At 39.3% G+C, this 16,855-nt stretch overlaps 1 protein-coding gene across 3 annotated transcripts; it reads left to right on the forward strand.

Annotated features, from left to right (window-relative positions):
- The first annotated feature begins 10,102 nt into the window (after window positions 1-10,102).
- LOC116312867 (myb-like protein X) lies at window positions 10,103-16,131 on the forward strand. Of its 3 annotated transcripts, XM_039614442.1 has the most exons (5): window positions 10,103-10,202; window positions 10,309-10,411; window positions 10,595-10,643; window positions 12,177-13,572; window positions 14,965-16,131. In XM_039614442.1, exons 4-5 carry the CDS (start codon window positions 12,181-12,183, stop codon window positions 15,097-15,099), a joined length of 1,527 nt encoding a protein of 508 aa, XP_039470376.1. In that variant the 5' UTR covers window positions 10,103-10,202; window positions 10,309-10,411; window positions 10,595-10,643; window positions 12,177-12,180; the 3' UTR covers window positions 15,100-16,131. The 3 variants fall into 3 exon arrangements, with proteins under 3 accessions (XP_039470376.1, XP_039470377.1, XP_031586236.2); XM_039614443.1 differs by lacking the exon at window positions 10,595-10,643; XM_031730376.2 differs by lacking the exon at window positions 10,103-10,202 and having other exon boundaries at window positions 10,394-10,478.
- Window positions 16,132-16,855: the final 724 nt, after the last annotated feature.

The following is a 16,855-nucleotide window of genomic DNA, read 5'->3' on the forward strand; positions in this document are numbered from 1 at the left end:
GTTCGCGTGGGACGTATCGCGAGAAAACAGTTCAGCGTGCTGACAGGCGCTTAGTGCACATAATAAGAATTACAACAATGACATGACATTTAAATATTTTATTCCGTTTATTCCACTTCATTAGTGTCATACTTCTTACTAAAAGCCTTTAAACTATATTTTTTATATTCTTGAAGTGCATTGCAGCCTAGTTATTCCTTTTGGCTTTGCATTCAAAAGTAAAGTAAACAGCGTGCAAACCTGCAATGCAATCATATAAATTAATTTATACATGTAAAAATATATGAAATTAAAAACACGACACAGTTGGTCCAAAGTTTTATCTCCTTCAAGAGAAGTCGTTTTTATGAGTGGCCTACAACACCACCTGTCACATAAAAGTGCACGCACAACAGGGAAGCTTTGCCTAATCCAGAAAATTTCATAAATATCAGTTTAATAAATAAAATCAGTCTAAATAAATAGAGTAAAAATATACACTGACAATAAAGGCAGGCTAACACTTAAAAAAGAAACAAGAATCTACAAAGTAGCCTCAAGTTTTGCACCCTGAACAGGATTCTGGAAATGTTGCTGCGGTCATATAATAATAACAATTAAAAAAAAATTAAAAAAAAAAATCTAAACTCATTCTGGCTTGAGGAGCTCGTCCAAAACGTTCAAAGCGTGCTGGATCTCATCAGAAGTCAGATCGCTCAGCTCGTCCAGCTCCTCCAGACGCAGCGGCCGCCTTCTCCTCCTCCGGCCCGCCGTCTCCCGACTGCTGTCCCGGGGCCCTGCCGCGTGGATACCCCGGAGCCTCATCTGCAGCCACTCCCGGCGCTCCTGCACCTGCTTGTGCTCTCCGAGGTTGTGCATGAACTGGACCTCACTCACTGTCCTTTTACTGTGCACAGATATGTGATACTGCTAGGATCTAATAGCGATGAACTTGTTATGGTGAAAAAAATCATCTTAAATGATCTGTGGGGATTACCTTAGTGGTCGTCCTTGACAGTGAACGGAGAAGTGTAAAAGGCAGAGTGAAATAAGCAGAATCTTATAGTCAATTTTTCCCATTTTGATTACCTGTAAAAAATTAAAAAATTAAAAAAAACTTCTATAAGTTTGTTAATATTTTAAAAAACAGCCTAAAATGAAAAATATCTGACCTTTAGTCTTAAAAGTGTCAATTTATATTTTATATTTTAATCAACCTTGAAACCACTACATCCTCTATCTTAACATATATTAATGTATAAATGCTAATATATTACAATAAAGCTTACACAACTAATAACCTCAATTAGATTCAAGCCTTACTGGGCCTCCATTTTCCCTCTAGCTGAACAAAGTATAGCCCAAGATGAACTTACCTGTGTTGTAAAGTGAGTCAGCCTGCTTTGGTGGTCCGCTCCTATCACTTATGATTAGCACAGGACTCCCCAAGTTCCTTTTTATAGTCCCAGGTTCCTGCCATTGATGAGCTGCCTTCATTATTGCAGTTGATGTCATACCTCTAGCTCGTGGAGGGGGCAGAAGAGGAATGACAACACCTCCTCTGAACTCCAGGCTTTCACTTTTGTCATATGAGAGCAAATAAATGCTTTTGACCCCAAATACCCACACACACTTATTTTAGACGCACAAACCTTTGTGAGAATGCCTGCATTGTTGGTATATTGCAAATCCATTTACTGCTTTTATGCACAGGGATTTTGTGCCTGGAGACATTTTATCTATGTGACTGTGACAGTGCAATTTTTCTAACTGGCACAGAATTGTGTTATGAAGTTATTACTTATTGTAATAAGATGATGGCAGCATGACTACAAAGAGGGCCTTGTTTCAGGGTCCAAAGCTACACATTCCCAAGCTTTTTCATTTTCAGTTCAAACTTCTCTCCACATTCTCAATTTAGCATGCTTCTCTTTTGTTTTTTCTCCATTTCTGTGAGCCGTCCAGATCTATTAGTTCACATCTGAAGTGGTGACCTTTTTTGTCTGACTCCCGTGCGCCTCACAACAATAGCGGCAACATTTGGATGGGTTTATGACCCTCATTGACTTATAGGGAGTCGCCCTGGTTACACTAATGTCTTACCCAAGAATTAACATTATCTTAATGAGTTTGTCTCCCAAAAAAAGAGCTTTTGCTCCAAGTTGACGTCAGAGGAAACACCCTGAATCAAAGAGTAAGCAGTAGTTCAGGAGGTGCATGGCTGGGTGATGCCACTGCCGTCACCGTCTTCACCATGACTGGCAAGCGTACGTGGAGAGTTACACATTTTTCTTTTTTATTAAGTTAAAAAACATTTAAACCGTGAGGATTTTTATTTTCAAAAAAAAAAAGAAAGCATCATTTTCATTTTTTATACAGATTTTTTGATGATCGTGTACAATAACACCATCAGCGATGTGTTACAGAGTGCTCTGTAACACATCGCTCCAAAATCTCCTGTAGGTAATCAGTGTTAAGAACTGGTGACTGATCATTTATATACCATCCAAACTGTAAAAATGTTGCATTACAGGAGAAAGGCGATAGTTCAGAAAATCTGTGTATTGATTTGCAGTGTCCTGTTCCCTCTAAGGGGACAAGTGGATCTGAACCATGCCAGCAAAATGCCCCCCAACAGCATAACAAATACTAACCATCCTTAAAAATGGCAAAAAATCTCAGGAGCTTGATTTCCCAGTATCAAAGGAGTTGCTTGTATCTTATGAGCCTCATTAAATTTCTCTATCAGCCAAAACTGATGTATTTCGCATTGATCTAAATGCAGATGTTACTTTAGTTACAGTGCTTAAAAGATGAGCCTGTTACCTTTTGTTGTCTTAATCAAGATCAAGTGTCACAGAAAAAGATGGGATGTTAGCTGTGCCTCGAGGTGACTGCCATGGTAGGTTGGTGCAATATTAATAACACTGAATGAAAACTGAATTATTGCACTGTTGTTGAACTATTGTACCATCCAGCATATATCAACATGGATAAACATTCATTTTATTTATTTATTTATTTCCCATTAAAGGAAAAGGACACCTCGTCCCTCACAGAGTTTACAGTCTCAGTATCATCCAGAAACTCAGAGTTTACATGAAGAAATATGAAGAAACACACAATAGAGCTGTTTTCACAAACTGAACAGAAGTGTGCCAAGAAAAAGACAGACACCTCAGAGATGCAAGGTTTTATTCCCTGGTATACTTTTTGAAACTTATAAGTAAACGGGTCAATTTGTAGCTTGATTAGTTTTTCATTGTTTCCACTGTACAGTGCGTGTACTGAACCACTTTAATGTTGTCTTATATTTGCTGTGCTTGTTTTGTTTAATACATTTAACATTTTTTTAGTATTGTTTCTCTTGAGCTTTTCGACTGCTGTAACACAAGAATGAACACACTACACATTTCTCTTCTTTTATGTTAGTTTATCTTTTAAACTATATTATAATATATAAATATGTATAATATATATATTTTTGAGTTGTCCTGTTAGTTTAAACCAAATAGCCCAGTTCCATTTATTGTTGCATTGTTTAATGATGTCTAAAAGTTGCATTACTTCCTTGTTGTTGTTGTGACTTGTTGTTCACTTTGTACTGTACGAAGACATATAAAAAAAAACATACTCTTATCACAATCAAAATGATCATTTCTCTCTTTGTAAAGCATCAGACTCTCACTGGAACATGTAGCTGTACTATGTATTTCCTTAACCTTATTCATTGCTTCTCTTGGCTCTCAGGCATCCCTCCCACAAGCTTTGATAATAGTTTTGCAGCATTCAGAAGGTAAATGTTTTAAACTATATTATGACAAAAAGCAATATCAGTTTTTTTATCTTCACAAAATCTGAATAATCATAGTTCATCCCTCCCATGTCTCACTCAGTGCAGCTCTGTCATTTAGACGTCTGGGTTAGTTTTCAGTCACAGGTGTCCCAAGGGTAATCAATCCACAGGACCAAATAGCTTATAGTTGAAAGAAGAAGTCTAGGCCTTATTACGGGCACATACACTACATATTAGGTAAGCACAAAGGTATGAGTTTTCTAAATGTGGAGGAGCTGGGGATGTCTATGTCATGACACGCTGTTGAATTACAGTAAAGTACTGGCAGCTAAATTTGCCAGCATTAAACTGATATTTCACACTACACCTACTGTAATCTAAGAGCTGTTCCTTGCTGTAAATTAAAGAAAAAACAACGAGTGTCTTATTGCAACACTTCACAAAATGCAGAAAAAATTATCTCTGGTGAAAAAAGTCTTGTGAAATGTGATCATCCCTGGTGGATATACTGACAATTGTTTGACCTCTTCTTTTTGAACTAGTAAAAACGGGCATGACGGCATCACTAGTTATGCCAAGCAGCTCAAGCATTCATAACTAACACGTGAGAGAAGAAGTAAATACGTCTTATTTGTAAATCCACACAGGGACAACAAAGCCACATCATTGGTTTTAGATTTACCTGCAGAGCCTTTTGTGTTTAACCATCATGCAAAGGAAACATGTTAATTCATAAATACTGGCTTTCCTCTGAAGTCTGCTGTTGAACCTGTTGAGCCAACAAACAGGTCTCGTGTTCAGTGATTAAAGCTGTTTGCATACCAGCCCTTTAAGATTTATGGGGTCTCCTCAGACGGGCTGACCTCCACTCGCCTTGACACTACTACAGCGACCTCTGACCTTAGCTTAGGACCTTGTCATTCTTATTACCTCATGCTCATTCAATGTGTAGAGACTTTCTTATGGCACGCAAAGCCAAAAAGACAAGGAGACTGACAGTGTTGTATTTTACCTTCTGCTTTTCTGTGTTTCTCCTGATATTCTCAAACTGGACAGGAGAAACTGTCTGAGATGGACGTATTCTTTTATTCCTTGTTTCTGTCTCCAAGTAAGAAGATGGTTTATTTCTGAAAGACAAGGAAAAGACTTTCTCTGGGTATCACCAGAAGGGCAAGTGAGACTATAAACAAAGAAGTGTACAGCATATAAGCTAAATAATATAAGCATTAAAACTAGGTAAAGGGGAGTAAATAAGAGGATTGCTATTTCAGTTGATGTTTTGGCTTTTAGAAGGTCCCATGATGACGGGTGACATCGACAAATGACAGAGTGCAGGAGTGGCTCTTTGCAACTGCTGTGCAAAAATCCAAGAGTACTTAAGTAAAGACGTAGGGTTTGATTAAAGGCTGTGGATTCTGCCAAAATCTGATGAACCACACATATGATTTAAATACTAAAATCTTTAGTTATGGATCATTTTGACCATTTGTGGAAAACAGAATACAGTGAAAACACAGCGTCTGACATTATCACCTTAGCAAACACCATCACCAGCTGGCTACTGTGTTTCCACAGCTCATCAGTGCAGTCAATGCATATCATCAGATGTTTTACACTGAAAACAGATGCCCAGGGCAATTATTTAGAAGTCTATGGAGAAATGGTTTTCTTTCTCTGTAATCTCAGTAAACACTTCCCTGACTTCACATGGGTTACAATCACATTTCTGTCTATGGGGACAACCATATGTTGGCTTAAAGTGAAAAGTAAGCTGTAAACACTTGTTTCAGATAAGATACCTTTATACCTTTATTAGTCCCACGAGTGGCAAGTCTGCTAGAAATATGCAGTAAACTGAAGGGCAGCACCAAAGCCCAATATCAAGATTATTTCCAACTGTAAATCATGCAACATTAGAAGAGTAGAAGAATAAAAACATGACGGGATTTGAGCAAAACTCATGAAACATTAAATTATGATATGTATAACAGTTTATTTTAATGATGCATACATATGTAAGGGCTTTTGCTGCTGATGAGAAGGGATAGTAACAAAAAGGTTAGATGTCCTGTGAGCAAGTCTGCTAGAAATATGCAGTTTAGTATAAAAAATTGTGACAGTAACAGGTTTTCACTGATGTAAGGCTTTCACAAAATACTGAGGATTGCATTAGTTACGTGAAGTCAAGCTCAGTCAAGCTCAGTCAAAGATCAGCTGATCTCAGTGTTATCCCACACTGACTAATGTCTAATCTGAAGCTGAAACTGCTGTGCATCTGTGGGCCACTTTGCACCACCTCCACTTAAGCCGTCTGCTGCCACTGATGCCTGCTCTATTTGGGGCTGAGGGTCTTGCTGTTGCTCTTCTCACCTCCTCCTCTCCATGTATGCACACAGAATGGTGAGGAGGTGGGATTTATGATGTAGGGGTTACAAGCTGTTCATGCCTCTCGCTTCTTCTCCCAGAGATGCACACTGCCACCTGAGGTGTGGTTTTGCTACCACACTGCACTGTTACTACAGTCAGAATTCGCTACACGTAGCTGGACTGATTGCTTTGATAAGGCATTTTCACATTCCACTAATCTCTCCGATTTTGCCAGAGTACATCATTTTATGCAGAAAGAGAAACTGTTTATCTGACAATTTGAAGCAGTCTAACTGCTGAAAAGTAGGTTATTACGATTCATCAGATTCTGGCTTTCAGCTTCATACAGTTTGCTTTTAATAAATTCACTTTATTCTGCTGCACTCAGCTCTCTGATTGTGAAAACAGCCAAATTGATGGATAAAAAATATCTTGGGAAAGCTGTTACCAGCTAGCACTCTAGCTAAGGAATTCTGAAACCAATTTTTTAAAGCTGAGTCAAGGCACCAGTTTCGAATGTTATCAATCCAACATGGACAGGGCGGTTAAGGTCAGCAGTGACTACCACACAATGTGAACTTGACATCTGTAGAGAGCATTCAAGCTAGAACAGGTAGCTATAAAACTGAGTCAAACCAAAGTAAGGCTTTTAAAAACGCCAAAGTGTTGGTATCTGCTAGAAATGAGTTAAATTGATTTATGTGAATGCTCTGTGTGAATAAATTATATTGACTTTGGTGATGCCCTTATTTGTGCTGTAGTGATGCCAAGAAGTCAACACTTATAGTACTGACTGGGATGAGAAGGCAGTTATTTTACTTTATTATTAAACTATCTTTCTATCCCCCTCTCCCTGTCAGTGTGTGTATGGTGTTTGAGTGTGTGCAAGTTAACCACTCCTTGTGTTTCAGGGGCGGGTCCTTCGTTTTCCCGCTCTTCAGCTTCCCACACCTGGGATGACTCAGCTGCTTCTACCTAAGGTGGAGGATTTGATTGTTGATTGTTGAACTGCAAACAGTTAGTGGAATTGTCTCTCATGAATTCTTATGTTTGTCTCATTTGGCGTTTGTTCTCCTGTTCCTTCCTGTACATGAAACCTGGACCATGTAAGCGAGTTACTCTGAGAGAGGGTATTCTTCTGGAGAGGAGTTGCGGATCTGTCTAAATTGGAACTGTCTATGATTGCTAACTGGGAACTGTGGATCTGTCTCCATTAGAGATCTTTAATTGTCTTCTGTTGACTATATTTTATGAGTTCTGCATTTTGAGTCCAACCTGCAAATCGGACACAACAGGAACCTGTCTTTTAAGCTAGAACACTCTGGAATAATTCTTTGATTACTTTAACACTCTCGTCCTTTTCCCCCCACTTTTCTTTGTTTTTGTATCTTGTCATCTATTTTTTCTTTTCAGTTTGTTCAGCACTTTGGTCTTCCTGTGTTGTTTTTAAATTTGCTTATAAATACATGAACTTGACTAATGGCAAAAGAGCCCAATCTGACAGCAACATATATTATAAACATAGAGTAGTAGTAAATCTGGCAAATATTTCATACACACTCAAACCACTGTGACGGTAGTTTGAATGTTTGATGAATCTATCTTCTTCTGCTGACCCACTTTAGGGTCGCAAAAGCACTTGAGCCTATCCCAGCTGCTATAGAGTGAGAAGCGGGGCACACACACTGGACAGGTCGGCAGTCTGTTACAAGGCTACTGGAGAGCACCATTCATACTCACATTCACACCTATGGGCAATTTGAAATAGCCAGTTAACCTGACCCTAGTAGCTGCATGTAGGAGTCTGAGTACACAACAGTATAGAGGGATATTACAAAAAACTACAAATATCAATAAGGAAGGGGACAAGAAACATGTGAAAGTAATCAAGAGAACAGAGTAAATAGGAAGTAAATCCCATAATACACTATCAAGGCAAACAGGAAACAATCCAAAAGACATATTACTGAATACAAAGTCGAACAAAAGACCGAGACAAAGAGACTCTGGAGGGAGGACAAGGGGAAAAATACAGAAAGACGAGACAGTGAGGGGAACAGACGGGAAAACACAGGGACTTAATTCAAAGACAGCACCAGAACTGTAAACCATCTAAATCGGCATCCAAAACTCTAAAAAACTAACAAACCTGTAACTAGAGCTTAACTACAACAAGAATAAATGCTTAAAATTACTCAAATTATAACTGAATTAATCCAAAACCTCAACCTAACAATGATAAAAATCTTAAGACTCTCAAAAAGCAGTGAAACCAAACACACTTAATAATCACCATGAGTGCCAAAGATAAAAAGAAATTTAACTTAAGAGTGAAAGTTTTTAAGTAGTCCATCTTGAGCTTTAAGGAAACAAGAAAAAAAATTATGTCTGGCTTCAAAGTCAGATTTTCAGTCAGTTTAAAGGAATGAATGAATAATAATGAAGAAATATGTGATGTGTAAATGTGGATGTTGGAGACGTTTTATATAAGGACTGTGCAGCATGGCATTAAATAGAGCCCTCACATCTAAAAGCTTCTTTCGGGACACAGAGACACGCACACACAGGAATGCTGTGAACTGTCATCTGGAGTGCACCAGTGGTAGATTGGGAGGGAAGCAATTTAAGACCAAAACACCTGAAGGGAAATATACCTCCACACACACACATAGACACACACATACTCACACATACACACATACCCCTTCTCTCTGAGCTTCGATGCCTAGCTCCATCTGGTTGGCATGGAAACAGAAAAACTCCCCCCAGATGAAAATGAGATGCCCCCAATACGATTCATGTGGGAGCACAATGGGAACATTAAGATGAGAAATTATAGGAATAACATCCAACATGCTAATGCCTTTGATAGGTTTTCATTGTCAGTCTTCACATGAGGAGATTTAAATCAGTCCACATGCTAGACCCCACCAAAAAAACACTGAAAATAATGATTATTTCACATGTGCCAGGGCTTATTGTTGCTTTTTTAGTATCTAAATTCTTTTGTAAACCCACAACAGAGTGAAAAGAGTAGAAATCTCAGCCTGAGGCAAAGTATCGTCTGAGTCATACGTGTTAATCACCCCCATCAGCCCCCACAGACTGCGGTCATTTAGAGCTGCAGGGCAGCAAAAGTCTTACTCATAGCATCTTTCAAACTCCCAGGCAGACCAAAAATAGCTGACAATTTTGGGAGTCTGCATGGCAACACAAAACATACTTCTGGTATATGTGCCAAGTTCCCAGGGAAAGGGTGTGTGTGTGTGTGTGTGTGTGTGTGTGTGTGTGTGTGTGTGTGTGTGTGTGTGTGTGTGTGTGTGTATGTATGTATGTATAAAATCTAACCAGTACAAGCTGATTTCCAGTTCTCTGCTGAGATTTCAATTCCCAAGTCTTTGCTCTGTGAATTTAACTTGTATGGTGAACTCTCTGTTGACAGGGATGAAAACAAACTATAAAATTAACTTCTGTTACTAGAAGATTCACACTGATGCTTACCTATAAATGTAAAGAGCTGACATAAGGGTGAAAGGTTTCAGCTGATCACAGTAACAAGTTGTTAAGGGCCTCTTAATGTGAGGTGCTACAGCAGATGAACAGTGTCTGAAAGTCAAAAATAAGTAGCTGCAGTAAAAGCAAACCTGTGATAGTCTTCAGGAGAACTATTCCTGAAGACTATTGAAAGAAATTACAGGAGCGTTTTGCTAAGACAGTTCAAGCTGTGTTGTTTGGCGGCTCAAGACTTCTGCACTGTATATTGCTATGTTGAGCCCCAAATCTGCCCATAAGTTATAATAGAATCATATGGTGAGTACATGTCTAAAACTGTAGTTTAAAATACTATTGGTAAAAGTATTTGGTCTACCACTAGGTGACAGTGTTTGACCACAAAGTGTTATTGTGCTTGCCCTTAGTGGGAAACAAGAAAACTGCTTACTTGTTGGGTCCTACTGTGGAGTTTGTATTGTTCTCCCACAGTCCAGAAACATGTTCGTAAAGTCTGATGGAAATAAATCAGCCTTCGGTGTGATCTGGTAACCTGTGACAGCAGGGAAATGTAAACTATGTAAACTATTTAAAAGCAATGACAAACAAAAATCCATTTAATACACTTAGCTTTTCTAATGCATTATGTCTAAATATCTTAATATGCGTTCCACTAGCTCTCAAGAGTCGGGATTTAACAGATGTCCGTGAACGCCGCATGAACTCTCGGCGGTCCCTTTGAAGTGCAGTTTGTGGCTGGAGCTGAAGCTGGCCTCGGAGGTAACTATTAGCTTATGTCAAAAAATGTTTATGTATAATGATATTATAAGTTTCAGGCTCTAAACAGGTAATAGCCCCCTCTGGAATAGTTTACCTACGAAATTGACTTTTAAAACCTCAACTTTTAGTCTGTTCTTCTGATAATTCACCACGGGTTTTTTTCCCCTTCTTAACCTTGGATAGGCTAAAGCCCACAATCCACACCCGCCGCCACCTTGAACTGGAAAAAACAGTGAGTGAACATCCATTACCCTGTAATATAGTCATTTTAACTCGTGTTGCTAATCCCCAGATTCAGTTACACTGATCGCTACAATGTTACACACTCCATTTGTATCTTAGAATCTTCGAGTAATAGCAAAGATAGCATGTCCTTGCTTGGTCTTACAACCATTAAACAGTTTAGTTTGAAACGTCATTAGTAATCAGTTATATGGGAGCATACTGATTTAGGTACCATAATTTATAATCAGGTACAGAAAGGGGAAGAAATGTTTGGAGAAGCACACGAAATGCTTGCAAAAGTATACACATTCTGTACTTAAGTAAAAGGTACAGATTCAAATTCTTTACTCAAGTAAAAGTGAGAAAGTACAGGCTCTGAAATGTACTCAAAGTAAGAAAGTAAAAGTAGTTCTTTGGAGGATGTTTCCACAGCTGTTTTGTGCTATTTTAACGTAAAGATTATAGTAGGGTAAGAAAAACTTAATTTCAGTCTAAATTTTAAATCTAATAAATGTCTTCCACTTGAGTCACTAGTAGAACACGAGATGGTGGCCACACATCATTGCTTCTTATCCCTTCTGAGTTATTTTTAGTTTAGTTTAGTTTTTTGTGTGTTTTTATCACTGCTGGCACAATGAGACTGCACCTGCAGCCATTCAAGTTGCACAAGTAGTCCTGCTTGTGGACTACTACATCCACACATGTTGTTGCAAGAAGGTTTGCTGTGTCTCCCACTACAATCTCAAGAGATACCAGGAGATGTGGTGTTACATGAGAGGAGCTAGTCAGGGCTATAGAATGACATCAAACTAGCAGCAGGACCAGTATCTGCTAAAGGAGCACTGTGGGAGGCCTAGAAAAGGACCTCCAGCAGGACCAAAACAGGACAATTCCCAGCATCATGTGGCAAAAGGGTAAAGGCAGTTCTTGTATAATGAAGGTATTAATTTCACTGATGGCCCTCATATTCCCCAGATTTGAATCAAATTAAGAATCTGGGATGTTACGAGCATCCAAAGCTGCCAAAAAGCACCACAGAGTGTCAGGAGCTCATCAGTGACCTGATTTAGCTCTGAGAGGAGACTGATCTTTCGACAGTGTCCCGGAGGGTCTTATGGACATGGGGTCCATAAACATGACTCATCGACATTATGGCACAAGTTTGATCAGCCTTCAATTTTTAATGTTGTTGGTATGATTTTGAAAAGAGTCCTCAAAGCATTGCTGATTTTGGTTTCCAATGACTGTTGTTACCTATTAATCTTCTCATCATTAATCATTATTTATATACATTAAGTATTTCTATTCAGGATTCTTTGAGTGTCGTGTCTCTTTCTGATATAATGTAAAGTGGGGGTGAGCTTGTGTAATGCTTTAAGCTCTTGGTAACGCTCTAAACAAAAACATAGCACACTTAGTGATATGACATCAATATTATTGAATGGTATGCTTGTCTTTGCTATAATAAAATGAATTAGTTATACAAAAAAGAACCATAAACTTGATGTATTTGAGAATAATCGACTTTCCTGTTAAACAGAATCATGATTGACTTTGAGGAGGCAGACTTCATTTTGGAAACTCAGAAAAGAAAAAGAAAAAAAGATCTCAAAAAAGACAAAAAACACAAAACCAACTTGACTGTGAAACCAGAAGAGAGCATCCAGAAGAAAAAGAAAAACTCCCAGCTCAAAGAAGAAAAGAAGGAAAGGAAACAAAAGAAAAAGGAAAAGAAGAAAGAAAAGCAAAGAAGGAGACTGGCTTTAGAGCTAGACAGCAGTGTTGTATTTAAACAGTGCAGTAGTGCCCAGGAAAAACTTTTTGAGAAGCCTGAAGCATCAAAGCCACAACAAAATGAAAAGCTGAAGCCTGATCGTCTGACTCAAGACTCCAAAAAGAAATGCAAAAGAAAAAAAAAAGTGGTGTTTGATGTGTCACCCTGTTACATCCGTGTCAAACGGCCTAAATTTGCATCATCATCCACGAAAGAGGAGGAGGCTGTGAAAGGCGCTGAGAGCTGTTCACAGGACGCAGTGACGGGGAACAGCCAGAGTTGCGATCAGGACTCTCAGGGCACCAGTGATGACATCAACAGCCAGGACTTGTTTATTACCCAGAAGACTTTCAGAACATCGCTCTCCGAACCCTCCAGCGGGGAAGTCAGTGACGGAGCTCTTATGCTATCTCCTCAGTTGCGAACACAGCAAGGCGAGTGCCAACAGCTTAAACTATTTCATGAAGAATCAGAAAAATGGCCACATGGCTCACAGCCTCATCAGCGCTTTGTGCAGCCAAACCCAGAAGAACCTGAAGAAGGTAAAGGACATCATAAGATACATGAGCAGAGAAAAAGATCCTTCCTGAAACAAGAAAATAGAAACTTATCTGAAGAGCAAAGAGTCTCACGTTCAGTGCATTTAAAGATCGGTGTGGGGCATCCTTTCCTGGAGGAGCCAATCATTGTAAACTCCTCCCTGGATCTTGGAGAGAGCAACACCTGCCCTCCAAATCAGCGTTCCCCTTCATGCCTGCCACATGTTAATAAGTCACTGCTTCCTGCCAGGTCCACAGTGAGCTCTTCCACACAGACAGAAAACTTCTTCACCACTGAGCTCTCCTCCTACCTCAGCTTCTGCCAGAAAAGTAGACCAGCTGTTTGTTTCGATGACATGAAACCTTTAGACCTGAGCCTTCCACACAGGGTGAGAAAAGACCGCGGGAGCTGTTTGTCAGTAATGGAGGTCAACCATGAAGGAGAAGGAGGCATGGGTCCATCTGGGTCTTCACTTGTGAAAGAAAATCAGGTGCTTTTGGGTCGAGGAGAAACAACTCCCAGTCCACAGTTGTCAGAATCTGATCAAAAGTCTGCTGATACAACGACGTCCAGCGAGGACAGCGAGCAGCCGTGCCGCGCTGGCAAGCTGGACCTGATTCAGGTGATACCACATGATCCTATTTGTGTAGTTACAGAGCAACAGATGATAAATTCATCTCACATATTGAACTTTATATTACAAAATTCACAGCTAACACCAGTCATCTTTTTAAGTGTTTTTCAGCTTCAAACCTCTTGAAATTGCAGTTCTCTCTTTTTTTTCTCAAAAATACTTAAAATACTGAAAATACTGATGTAAGGTTTCCCACTGATGGCAATTCTGCTGTTTTATACTGTTTGTGAAAAAAAAATGTACAGCTCTTTTAGGGGATTACTGGGAGATTTAAAAAAATAAAAGAATGACTTTAAAGATTAGTTTGTGGAAGATTTGGGTGTAAGAACCATGATAAAATATGAAAAACAGGTTTAACAGTTACAAATTATTGATATTTATTTTACCATTTTATGCCACACAAAGCTTATCCTGTATCCTATTTTTTACTAAAAGTATTCAATATAAACACACACTCACCAGCAGAGTCGCGGCAGGAGCAGTTAAGTTAAGTTAAGTTTTAGGGGCAGGGATTGCTCAGTAGGTAGCGTGGTGGCCCCATGATCGGAAGGTCGGGAGTTCGAGTCCACTGAACGGCTACCCTGAGGTACCCCTGAGCAAGGTACCGTCCATCCACACTGCTCCCCGGGCGCCCAGTGGCTGCCCACTGCTTCACTGAGTGAATGGGTTAAATGCAGAGAGGAATTTCCCCACGGGGATCAATAATATATATAATATTATTATTATCAGTGACAGGGCTTCTGTGACTAGTTCCAATAACCAAGACTAGAAAAACATCGTTGATATCGTATGTCCAGAGCACTAATAAGGATTTCATGCATGTACGCTGACTTCAATATTTGAGGCCATGTTGATTATGAGTAACACAAAATAAGGATAAAGATAATATGGCCACCTTTAATGATTTTGTTTAGGACTCTTTTAACAAGTTGCAAAAATTAGTGTCACGTAGATGTCCGAGTTGTTGGCAGGGCCAATAAAAAGTATTAAAAAATATCACAACACTTGAAGATTCATTCACTTTTTTAAACATCTCTCAATCTGTCAGATTTCTCTTATCACCCTTAAAAATACTGGCGACCAGCAGTGCTACCCCTCAGCCTCCTAGTAGACACACCACTGGGAGGCTGAGCGTATCAATTTTAGGCATCTTATCGGGGGCAACTCATGTTCAAGAAAGAAAATTATACAGGGCTGTGCATTTCAGCTGGTTCGTGTATTTTGACATTATAAACACATAGAACGACAGAGCATTTAAATGTCTGTTTTTGCTGAGCAGTAAGAAGTATTTATCAGGAGAACTGTGTAGAATGATCTGAAAAAGAGTAACTGAAGTTTCTTCCACTGTTCAGTAACACTCTGACTTTTTTTGGTCCTCAGGTCAGAGCGGTCCAGATGAAACTCAACGAATCCTTCTTTTTCAAGCCCAAAGGAGAGGGACGGTCGCCCAGGCCAGAGTCACCGCTGATGAAACTCTCTCAGGGCAGAGACACTAAAAGGAGGAAGAGCCGCTGAGGTCACAAGGTTTTAATATAGGCTGCTATTAGCCCTGTTGGCTGGCGTCAACAAATAAGATGTGACGTTTGTGTTGACGTTAGTGGCCAATATTTATCTGTTCAGTCATATCAATTTCGTGCTGACTAAATGTTCAGAATTTCATCTGAAAGCCTTTAAAAACTTTTATATAAGATTTTTTTTTTGCTTTCCTGGAACAATTCAATGAAATTGTTACTGCAACACAAACAAACAAAGAAGACTTTAAAAAAAATATTTAACACATTAATATCAACCTAGAACTTCACAACTGGAGCATGCTTAAACTTTCCTAGCAGACACCATCTAACGTCTGGAACACTTTTCAGTTTTATGATCTTCAGAAGCAGCGTCAAAAGTGTTGAGCATTCCTGCTGAAACTCAGCTTGTGCCTGAGGCTCTTAAGTAGAAGGACAGTGACATTAACACTATCAGTGAGCTCAGGTATTTTATGATATATGCTGTAAAGTTCTGATCTCCATTTTATGGACAGCAGTATGTGGCCACACGGTTCAGTTCAGGTGTTTTCAGTCCCATTGCCATAAGGTTAAAACATCATACACCCAGATGTGCAGTCTGCCTTCACAAATATGAACATGGTACTGTAACATCAGCTCAAACACTGTGTGCTGGGAGCTTCATGGCATGGCTGAGCAGCTGCTGTACGTGTAACGTGTAGCTGTACGTTTATCCAAATACTATATGTTAGGAACATGAACAGAAGAAACATGCTTCCATTAAAAGAAAAATAAACTTCTGGGATAGAAATGACTGATTACTATCTTTTGACCTGTTGTTCTAAAGTTTTTAGTATTCTGTCATGTTTTTTTTAATTGCTCTAAGTTTGTCCGTCAGTGGCAGTTTTTTGATGCCATGTCGCTATGACAGCATGTTGTAGTTCATAACATCATAACAAATAATCTGTTGTTAAAGTTTATTTATTGTGAAGTAGTAGAAGTTCACTTTCTGTTGCGTGTTGATGCAGTATTTACCAAATTCTTAAATGGTGTTGAATAAAGATCTTTATTATTTAAGTCTGTCTGCCAGCAGAGTTTGTGTGTTCTGCTATGAAACATGGAGAATATGTGAAGCTGAATCAAGACCTTATATTCAGCCAAGTGCTACAAAAGACAAGCTACATCAGCAACAGATGTTTTAAAATGACCTCTGTGTTTTCAGATGGATTAATGAGAGTACAGATCCAGAGGTGGGAAAGACCCATCATCACAGGCAGGGAGAACGTGCTTGCAGAAAAGTTCTGATGCACAAACAAATAAATGTAAGGTGCTGTATTACATGTGGTTTGCTTGCACAAATAAAACGTACTCTTTGAACATCAGAGCCGAACTGATCCTGGGAAAGGTGATGCCGAGCTCCTCACTGATCACTGATGATCTTGGACCCGACCTCACGCATGCAACACTGTGCTGCACTGAGCAGTTTCTCCACAATGACATGCATTTTTGGAGACATGTTCAGCAAATAAACAAAAACGTCACATTGCCAGAAATGTCATCATTAAGAACATTATGTCAACAATCAAGCCTTTTTATTCATACAGTGGCCACCAGGGGTCAGCTGTTGCCCTTACAAGATGGGCTTCACAGCATGAAAAGAACACTACTATTGTCACTTAAAATATCCACTGGTCCCGTCCCAACTGATGGCCTATAAAAAGGTGTTTTATCAAGGTGTCACACAAGAAACATTTCACGATGTGTAAAACCAATGAGCTGTC

The sequence above is a fragment of the Oreochromis aureus genome, linkage group 7 (assembly GCF_013358895.1).
Source record: "Oreochromis aureus strain Israel breed Guangdong linkage group 7, ZZ_aureus, whole genome shotgun sequence".
NCBI lineage: Eukaryota > Metazoa > Chordata > Actinopteri > Cichliformes > Cichlidae > Oreochromis > Oreochromis aureus.